General features: G+C 37.6%; 2 protein-coding genes across 2 annotated transcripts; both read right to left on the bottom strand.

The window, feature by feature from the left end:
* Window positions 1–375: 375 nt before the first annotated feature.
* Window positions 376–3,825, bottom strand: LOC137731130 (putative metal-nicotianamine transporter YSL7). The gene is made up of 6 exons (XM_068470221.2): window positions 3,090–3,825; window positions 2,571–2,734; window positions 2,372–2,469; window positions 2,149–2,283; window positions 1,847–2,036; window positions 376–1,704 (listed from the first exon to the last, which is right to left on the bottom strand). The coding sequence occupies exons 1-6, from the start codon at window positions 3,478–3,480 to the stop codon at window positions 565–567; spliced, it is 2,118 nt and encodes a 705-aa protein (XP_068326322.2). The 5' UTR covers window positions 3,481–3,825; the 3' UTR covers window positions 376–564.
* A 3,627-nt stretch (window positions 3,826–7,452) lies between these two features.
* On the bottom strand, window positions 7,453–10,660 carry LOC137731189 (4-hydroxybenzoate polyprenyltransferase, mitochondrial-like). The gene is given in 5 exon segments (XM_088687834.1): window positions 7,453–7,682; window positions 9,255–9,390; window positions 9,515–9,664; window positions 9,772–10,090; window positions 10,351–10,660. Coding segments are annotated over 5 exon segments (963 nt in total). The 5' UTR covers window positions 10,479–10,660.
* Window positions 10,661–10,675: the final 15 nt, after the last annotated feature.

The following is a 10,675-nucleotide window of genomic DNA, read 5'->3' as shown; positions in this document are numbered from 1 at the left end:
CCAACAAATTCTGTTCACACTTTTTTGTTGTCTTAGTTTTGCTGTCGATCGTTATTCCGTTGGCTGCTTTGCTTTACATGTAAAAGTTTAAAACCGACCAATTTCGAATTCTCAAAACCTTTTTAGTTTTTTGGGATCAATATTTCTCACAACAAAGTACCTAAAAAAAAACAAGCGTAGAATTCTTTCTTCTCCAAATCTCTTATCTTTTTCTTCACTCCTCTCGTTTTCACCTTTGTATATCTCTATAAAGAAGTTAGCAGTAAGTGTTGACGTGACTTAATTATGACTGTTCAAATAGGAAAAAATGGGAAGGGAGAAAAAACGAGAGAGGAGAGAATCCGGACAAAAGAAACAAACTGATAAGATGAATGATAAAACTAACAGAAATCCACTTCTTTTTCCAAAGTAGCTAAAAAAACTTCTACCAACCACATCAATCCGAAAATTATAAAGTAAAGGTAGGAATAATGTTCAAATAAACAGCAAGCCAGCTAGCAGCTGCATATATATTATATACACACAACAGTCGTATGAAATTAATTAACTAGTAATCAAATTAAGCTAGCTACCTAATAGGGAATCAACTTTGTTGTTGGCAGAAGCAGAGAGGAACTTCATGCAGATAGGAGCTTTGACAGACGCAATGGCCAGGATAGCAGCCGGAACGCCCCACAATGAATCACCGCAGATGAGTCCCGACGCCACAGCTGGCCCAAAGTCATCGGCCTTTTGCCTGTTCTTCCTCCGCCACAGGACGAGGATCAAGCTTCCCACGCACATGTCAATGGCGAAGTAGGAACCCAGGTAGAATGGAATCGCCATGCACATTGGGTTGGGAATGAACCTATAGATCCTGTACTTGGTTTCATAACGCTGTAACAGCTCGATGATTATGTTTATGGCGACTGCAGCTGCGAAAAATGAGAGTGCGAGCGCGACGCAGTTTTTGGGGAGGGAACCGACACCCTCAACTCCAAGGAGTGCAATGCCGCGGTACATTAGGCCGTAGGGTGCAGGATAAGGGCCGTCTGGATCGCCAATTGGGTAAGCTTTGTAGAAAACCCAGAATACTAATGGAGACATGACGCATCCCATGGCTGTGCCAAAGACTTGGCTGAAGAACATAGAGCGAGGAGACGAGAGCGTGAGGTATCCTGTCTTGAAGTCTTGCATGAGATCAGAAGCGGTCGAGACAATGCTCATCATCACACCACAAGAAGCAAGGCCGGCAATGACACCACCGTGGTCAAGGCCAACCCAAGCGCTGAAGATTATGATGGCAAATTTGCCATAGTTGGAAGCAAGAGACCAATCAGTGAGGCCACAGCCGTAGGCATTGCAGAAGGCCAAGACTGGGGCAATCAGATATGCAACCAGCACATGGTACCATTTCAGTTGGGGGAAGATCAAGGGTACCACACCGATGGATATGGCTGCGAGCGCAATGTAGCCAGAGAAAGCAACCCAGCTGGGGATTTGGTCTTTCAAGAAGTACTCGATTCTTCGTTGTTCATCATAGTTTGCAGAGACAACTTCAGAGGACCCTCCGGCTTCAACACTGTCAAGATTTAGGGGTGGGGATGAAGACGACTCGAGTTTCTTCTCTGATCTTTGTGCTGCGAGACTTTTCGTGGTCATGAAGAGCATGTAGACTACATGGAACAAACCGTCGCCAAGCATCATCGCTATAGCAATAAAAACCTGCAGTGAATTAAAAACATTCAAAGATTATTAGAGATCAATTCATGACCAACAATATATTGTAACTTTCAAAAACATATCTGTGAAGATATTGAAAATTAAACAAGCTACACATGGCGGAGAGAAAGTTTTAGTTAAATACCCTGTATCCTTGGATGCCGTGGAGACTGCTGGCGGATAGATTAGCGTTGTACCAGATACCTTTCTTTGTCTCAATCAAGGGCCACATGATTCCCCATGAAATAATGGCTCCAACAAGCAAGGATACATTGACCATGATAGGGCAAATCATGCCAACGCCAACATAAGTTGCTGAAAAATCAAAGTAAAACCTGCAAGTTTTGTGATCCGAGTTATTAGTGAAATCGAGGCATCCATGAGAACAACAAAATGATACAAAAACGAGGAAATTAATATTTTGTTGAGAAAGAAATGTACACATACCTGTTAGCAAAGGCTTTAAGACCAAATGTTGGGAAGCTGGAAAATCCGCAGCCATCAGCAGCAGCGAAAAACCACTGGAAGAAGGCAAACGCAAAGCTAAAGCAGAAGCTTTTGAAGAGCACAGCAACTTGTTTCCTGCATTCGTTGATAAGAATATATTCTTACACAGATTACGTTTAATTGCAAAACCCAAAGCTACAAATCAAGGCAATGCGGTTCTTACTTTGCCAGCTTAGCTCCTTTGGGAGTGTGAAAGCTGTTGATGAGGTATGCAGTTGCAGTTCCACTCGGGTACGTTAACTTGTACTTCAAGATCATCATCTGTTGGATGTTTAAAAAAAAATTAGACCAAAACCAAATTAAGTGAACAAATCTTCATGTGTATATGTGTGAGTGTGGATTAAGTAGCGATTTCCAATTACCTTTCTGAGGGGCATAATCGAAAACAACCCGACGAAGCTGACGGCGAAGAGAAACCCAATCATCCATCCAACATCAAGCTTCTTTATGTTGATCAGGGTGTTGCCTATATCTCCTTGCGTAGCAATCTTTGCACTCATTCCCAGTAAATAACTTGCAGTTCCACCTAATTAATCACAACACAAATTAAAATTACTGGATCATTAAGCAGAGCAGCAATCAGAACACACAAATATTTGACATTAATCCCAAGTGAAAATTTGTTCAATTTTTACCGTGAGGCTTTTTCACAAACACTTTGTAAACTGACAGTGATGCAAATATTATATTGTTTTCTTGCATGCAAGGCCAAATTATAGAACCAGAATATATATGATATTTGACAGATCTACAACTTCCATCAGTAATCAATGTTATAATCAATGTTATCGATACGAGCAGAGATGAATGATCGATCAGAAATAGTTAATTAATGGATTTACTGCGATAAATTTGATTAGAGGATGGGTTATTGAACATACTGCTAAAGGCGATCCCGGAAGAGGCGACGACGCAAGTCTGAATGACGGTGTTTTCCTGGCGAGTGAAAGGCTGCTTCAAGAAGCCGCACTTGTCGATCATGGCGGTGTAGCCTTTCACCACCGCGAAGCCGAGCAGTCCGGCGGCGACGTTGAGCGAGGGAATAACACCGGTGGTGAGGTTCAACTTGCAGACGATGAAGTTGAAGACAATGCTGAGAATGAAGCTGGTGACCATCGACCTCACCGTAATCTGCTTGGTCCACGGCGGCACCGCCGTGGCCTTGAACGCCTCCTCAACATTCAACTTCTTTTTGGTCTTTCCGGCAGTGCCCTTCTTGGCATCCAAGTCGTCACTCTGGTTATCACCGCCCTTGCTAAGGCTTCTCTCCATGATTCTATTGATTCGATTCGATTTTTTTTTTGTGCCTGAGACCGTGGAGGCCTATATATATATATATAAGAGTAGAAAGTCTGAGCCAGCTAGGATTCGGAGTGGGATTTGAGACCCCGGAAACAGAATCCGGAATTGTATTCAGATTACCCAAATTAAAATTTAATTAATTATCTTTTTTTTTAGAGGGTATTTGAACGGACGGGAGGCCGCCAAGCATAACAGTTACATAGACCTGTGGAGAGAGAGACTCTGAGTGTGAGAGATTAGAGAGAGAAAATAAAGATGGTATGAACCTGTGGATTTTGAATTGGAATTTGAGAGAATCCGTCATAATCCGAGGTCACTTTGACTCAGGATTCCAATTTTCTAAATATTACAATTTACAAATGATATTAATAATTAGGTTTAAGAATATTAGAGAATCCAAGTGTGACAACCACAAAGCCATCCAGTACTGCAGATCAGTGATATTCCTCTTCACTTGTAAGTGAGAGATCTTAGTTAGATTCAAATCTCGTCGATAGCGACTTCGATACCAAATTAGATTGCCCATTATATGACTTAGCTGAACTCCCCATCTCCCTATTGTAAAATATATCATTGTACTAAAAAAAAGTATGATGACCATAATATAGGTTGTTTTAAAAGTCATTTTGAAACAACTCAAAAACATTTTTTATGAGAGTTCTTTTGAAATCAATTCGGAAAAAATACAACTGAATATTAAAAAGTATTTAAATTGTTTCTCGAACCGAAAACATTTTCAATCATTTTAAAACTTCTTCTAAATTAATATATCTCGTAGTGTTATTAATATATCCATAAATTAATTAAAAATATAAAACTATGGTATCAAAGTCACTAAAGAGTTTTTGGTTCGGAGTCCTCTAGGATAAGATCACAAATACATATCACAAATGGGGAGAGAGAAACTCCGAGAGTGAGAGGTTAGAGAGAGAAAATAAAGATGGTATGAACCTGTGGATTTTGACTTTTTATTGATTGGAATTTGAGAGAATCCGCCATAATCTGGGGTCACTTTTACTCAGGATTCCAATATTCCGAATATTACGATTGACAAATGATATTACTAATTAGGTTTAAGCATATTAGAGAATCTGAGTGTGACGACCACAAAATTACTCAGTACTACGATCTGATGGTATTCATTTTCACTTGTAAGTGAAAAGTCTTAGGTTCGAATATCGTGGATGGTGAATTCAATACCAAATTAGATTGTCTTTTGTGTGACTTAGCCGAACTTCCATCTCCTCTCAATGTAAAATATATCGTTGTACTAAAAAAGGTGTGACGACCACAATATAGGTGGTTTTAAAAGTCATTTTGAAACAACCAAAAACATTTTTTATGAGAGTACTTTTGAAATCAATTAGCAAAAAATATAACTAAATCTTGAAAAGTATTTAAATTGTTTATCGAACTCAAAACACTTTCAATCATTTTAATATTTCTTCTAAATTAATATATCTCGTAGTGTTATTAATATATCCATAAATTAATTAAAAATAGGGTAAAGTACAAAAAACTACCTTAACTATTGGTGTCACGACACTTTCATACCTCATCTTTTAAAATTGACAATGTCATACCTTATCTTTAGAATTTGGTCCAATGTTAAACTTTCCGTTACTTGGCCGTTTTCTTTTCAGTTAAATGCTGACGTGCCGTTTTCTTTTCAGTTAAATGCTGACGTGGCTTAATTCGGGGTCCATTTTCTATTAAAAAATCATAAAAATATTATTAAAAACTAAAAACAAAATATTTAATATTATTTAAATATTAAAATAATAATAAAAAGTAAAAAAAAAAAAAAAAAAAGGAGAAAGATGTAGAAGAAGAAGAGGAAAAAAAGGAGGAAGGAAAAATTTTTTTTTTTTTTTTTCTGGGTTGCAGGAGGGAGAAGGGTGTGGGTATGGGGGAAGACAAATTGGATTTTTTTTTTTTTTTTTTTTTGTTTGTTGGGATTTGCAGGTGGAGGAAGAAGATGAAAATAGGGAGAGGAGGGAAGAAATGAGTGTTTTTTTTTTTTTTTTTAACTTTTTATTATTATTATAATATTTAAATAATTGTTTTTTTTTTTTAATAATTTTTTAATAGAGAATAGGTTCCGACTTAATATAAAAACTAACAAAAAAATTGACCGAAGTATGACATTGTCACAAATTCGTAAAATATGATATGACATTGTTAATTTTAAAATATGAGGTATGAAACTATCGTGATTCTAATAATTAAGGTAATTTTTTGTATTTATCCTTAAAAATATAAGGCTATGGTATCAAAGTCACTCTGAAAGACTTTTGTTTCGGAGTCCTCTAAGATAAGATTACAGCTGGCGTCAACGAGAATTTTATTAGTCAATTTTAAAATTTTCAAAGTAGGGGAATTTGATTTGGACACGCAAAAAGGATTTGTGGCACAGCCGCTGGTGGTGGGGGTCCGGGGGAGTTGATTTTTTTCTTGTTTGGCAGTAGTGTGTTCACACTAGAGCGAACGATTTAAGGACTTTCTAGAGCCGCCCTCGCCACCCACATGATACGCATATGTGTTGGATGTACCGCAATTAATATTAATAACTCGAAGAGTGAAAAAAAAAAAACAAAAGAATTGGTAATTGTGAGAGAGAAAGTTTGTCAAAAGTTAATTCCTTTTCAGTTTCGCACACAAAATTGAGAGTACAGTTTATATTACCCGCATATGCCGGAACAAATAATCTCCGCATTAAGTCATACGGGAAACAAATCAATATTTAATTTGTTAACGCGATCTTACAATTATATTTTAATGTACGAAAAAAGAATGATGTTACAACAAAATTGCCACCTGGGAAATGGATATTACAACATTAGTTGCAAATGCATTGACTGCCAATAGCAAATATGTTGCAGTTGAGACCTGGAATGGTGCATAGGCGCCGACATGCATAATCTCGCAGCCTCCATTTACTCAATCACGATGATACGCACTTTCTATTGCAATCAGCCCGGGATGAAGGGTCCCGTCATTTCTAACTAATGGCTGACCAGAATGCTCGTTTTAGCTTTCTGTTCCTCTAAGAAATTAATATTTTAATAAACAGTACAGGCTTATATTTGCCTCCATCTCCAACCAAAGGCCAAAAGACCATATGGCTCGTTTCACAAAAAACCATCTCCAACCAAGAGTCGAAGGGCCATAGAGCTATACATAATTTATTATTTAAAAACTACAACTTAAATTCAAATCCAACGGCTAATTGACGTCAGCTAGCCTTTGGTAGCTGACTTTGGTAGCTGACATCATTAGCGAACCGGCAAGAGGGTGGAGTCGATAAAATTTGGACTCCATCATGATGTCTTGCATCATATTACACAATATGATAGTGGAGGATGAGCGAGATGGGTATATTGATGGAGAGTCCGATGACGACCAAAAAGATCCAAATAGGTCAAGAAGGGCTCATGCAAAAATATATGATGGACCTAATTTGCCTTTCAATCTAAGAACTGGTAATATCTCTACAAATGAGTACATGAGGCTATAGAATGATACGTTCTCGTGCCACAAACAAGTACTTACAACAGGATCTTGTTGCACATCTTTGGGCCAAAAAAAACATGGAGTAGGCGTTTAAGTTTTATGTTGTTAAATGTTTTTAAAAATATTGTTTAAGTTTCATGCTGTTAAATATATTTTTTATGTTGTATAATTTGTATATTGGCTAATGTTATTTAATGTTGTTTCATATTGTTTAATATTGTTTCATGTTACTTTATTTAATTTAATGTTATATAATAGCTTAGGAAGTTATAGAAAAAAAAAATTTAAAATAAAATGAAACAAATTTTGTGAAATAGAAGTTATAGGAAAAATTTTCTAAATAAAAAATAATAATAAAACAGTAAAAAAAAAAAAAATCAAATGCAACGGCTAGCTGACGTCAGCTAGTCGTTGCATTTGAATTTTAGCTTAAGGATTCCTATCAGTTATAACCGACAGAAATAATGATTTTTCTGGCCAACCTTCCAGTCCTTTCAGATTTTGTGGGGCCTTCTCAGATTCTACGAGTCCTCGGTTGGAGATGATTTTCGGGCTATTTTCGGCCCTCTGGACCCTTCGGTTGGAGATGACCTTAGCAGTCCATATCTGCCAAGCTAATTGTCTAGATGCAGCCGACAAAAATGCATAATATGGCCAACCTGCTCCAAAGTTTAACAATTTGGGTGTGAGGATATAGCATAAACGAAAAGAAAATTTAGACTGAAGTTCCAACAATGATAGGGGGAAGGGACAGAGAAGAAAAGAGGAAATTGTAGCAATGTTTCATCAACTAAAATTTATGATCATTGGTTTCTTAAACTCAGTGTTTTAAAAACTAGCCTCAAGGCACGCCTACACGCACTTGGAGGTAGGGCTGCTAGGTTTTCGCCTTTGTTTTGTGGGGTAGGCGTAAGGTGGCGTCGTGGCGCGCCTAGGCGTAGTTGGGTGTTTTTTTCCTTCCAAATCCAGGTCTATTTCTACTGTTCCTATGTGTGTCGTTCTAGTTTCAAGGAAGAAGAAAGAGATAAAGTTTCTCTCCAAATCTTAGTGGCAACGTCAACTCTAGCTCTTTTTAATATTTTTTTGTTTTTTATTAATTATTGTCTATTCAAATTCTGACACCTATCATTTTAGTTAGCTAATATTTATTTCTCTTGAAATTTCCTATAACCACTTCACTCAGCCATTATTATTTTTTAATTCCCTATAATAATTGATTCACTCAATCTTTATTTCATTTTTAATTCCTTATAATAACTTCACTTATCCTTTATTTCTTTTTGAATTGCCTATAATTGCGACATTCTGCCTTTATTTCCTTTCAAACTCCCTATAATTCAGCCTTATTTCTCTTGAAGTTCACTATAATTGCTTAAAATAAAATAAATAATTACAACATTTTAATACAATATGACATAATTTCCAAGTACAACTACACTTATTAATGAAGAAAAAGATATTATCTTTGGCTTAGTTATAATTATATTTGTTTTACAAAGTATTATACTATATATATATTATTTCTATACTAAAACCCAAACTATGGTTTACTATTCACGGACAGTAAATTGGCTAAAATACCCTTAGCTGCTGCTGATTCTTAGGCATTTTTTTCTTTATGTTTTGAACATTGAATTTACAGTTTTTTCCCTGCCATCCACGTGTTGGTCATCATGGAAAAGGGAGGGACGGGTCGCACTATTTCTACTTTTCTGGAGTTTTCTTTCTCAGAAAGCTCTCCAGTTCTTTCTCGCTATTCCTCCGCTTCTTCCTATCAAACTTCGATTCCTCGCGCGTTTGTCGTACAACGACGAAATTGCGCAAGGTTTCGTTAACTATATATGCAATATATATTAAGTTATTTAGGTCGCGTCTCACGTTTAGGTAGGGCTATCCATGGAACGCTTCCGTCTTTTAATACATTGCTTAAACTCATCAAAATGTGCATCTATGATCATTTTCGTCAACTCCGTTAAAACTTCCGTCAAACTGAATCACGTGTCACACACATAAGGCTGAAACAATGGGCAAATATAGAAAACGAAATGTGAAAAATTGTAGCAATGGTTTAGACGAAATTCTGACTAAGTTGATGAAAATGACTATAGCAGCACGTTTTGTAGCAGTGGTCATGAGTTTTTAGTTGAATGACCATTGCTCTAATTAGGATAAAATTGAGAGACCATTGTTATAATTTTCTCAGATGAAAATAAAGGAAGAAGGAAGAAAACCAATTTCAGCGGTATATCCATGGAGTGCAAGACTACTCATGCACATAATTCCAAACCCAGTAATCCACTCCTCAGTTGAATCGCCAAATTTCAATGCCGTAGACTTAACACCTACTTTCAAACGATCTCTCTTGTCCTGCAGGCATGGTTCGAAACATCTTTGGTTACATTTAAAAAGTTCTATTATTCCTACATATTCCATATTTTCTTCACAATCAAATCTGGGAACCAGAAGTTCTGACCAAACTAGTTTGTTGTACCTGATGTGCATATATCTTATCATACAAAAGCGTCCAGCATACTCCGGAAAAGTACAATGGGAGCACCACAGTTGGATCAACGCTTCCTTTAACTGCGGCGCATCCTAATAACGCTCCCCAATTAAAGGTTAAACCTGGATAGGCTTGAGGCTGCACCAAGTACAATAGCATTACCAAATTATCAGTCCACTGTTCTGAAACAGCACGTCTTAGTTAAAGAGTAAAGCTTGAGGATAAGAGACAGAAGCTTCAATTACCCAGAATGTGAACCTCTTCATGAGAGGATAGGAGAAAACTAGCAACAAAGATGAAGCGCCTAAAACGCGGCTGAAACTTCAAACGAACTACATAAATTTCATATGCTTGCAGATAATGTTGGGTTTAATGGCAGATACAAAAGATATCAACCTATAATTATTCAATGGCACCGTGGGCGTTACCATGGTATCAATATCCCGGTCAAGGAGATCGTTTATAGTGCATCCAGCATCCCTTAAAAGCACGGCTCCACATCCAAATAGTGTCATCATCTTAAAATCAAGAAGGTGCCCTGGGATTGCTGCCAATGTTATTGACCTGCACCAACAAGCATACGTCTTTCAGACAACTTCAACTTAAACAAATAAAGTTACCGTTGCCACTGTTACTTTCGACAAGTAAATGTGCTCGTCTTTATGCATCCGAGTTTGATTAGATTAGTTTAAAGAGATAGAATATCGCTAGTACCAAAAAATAAAACAAATAAATTCGGCTGGACCCAAATTGCTATTGGTGATTTTTACCAAACAATGCACTGCGGAAACCGAATTAAAAAATTGAAAGTAAAAATCACTTACCATAAGCATGCAAGGCCATGCGAGAAACCAGGTGCCATTGGGCCGGTCGAGGCGAGCGAGCTTAGCATAAGGCCGAGCTTGCCTCGGAAAATACAAGTCGATCCAAGAAGCATCGACCTTCGCGCCATCGCCGCCCTGATTTCTGTCGTTCTTCGCGCCAGTAGACGAAGACGAGATCGAGAGGTGCGCTCTGCGTTCTGATAAGAGTTAGGGTAAGGATTGGCGGTGGCGGTGGTGGTGGTTAGGTGACAAGGAGCGACTGCAATTGGGTGCGGGAAAGGGAAACTGACGGTTTCAGAAGCCTACGTGAAGCGCGAGAGGCCAG

Source organism: Pyrus communis, chromosome 16 (genome assembly GCF_041283825.1).
Source record: "Pyrus communis isolate YQ-2024b chromosome 16, ASM4128382v1, whole genome shotgun sequence".
Taxonomy (NCBI): Eukaryota; Viridiplantae; Streptophyta; class Magnoliopsida; order Rosales; family Rosaceae; genus Pyrus; species Pyrus communis.
Note: the sequence above shows the minus strand (reverse complement) of the source record. Positions and strands in the feature narration are given on the sequence as shown.

Bases quoted from the DNA above. Each gene is read 5' to 3' on its own strand.
- LOC137731130 (XM_068470221.2), bottom strand. From the start codon at position 3,480: ATGGAGAGAAGCCTTAGCAAGGGCGGTGATAACCAGAGTGACGACTTG. The intron at 2,470-2,570 runs GTAATTGGAAAT...AACATCCAACAG, and splicing joins CGATTATGCCCCTCAGAAAG to ATGATGATCTTGAAGTACAA. The intron at 2,284-2,371 runs GTAAGAACCGCA...CAACGAATGCAG, and splicing joins AAAGGAGCTAAGCTGGCAAA to GAAACAAGTTGCTGTGCTCT.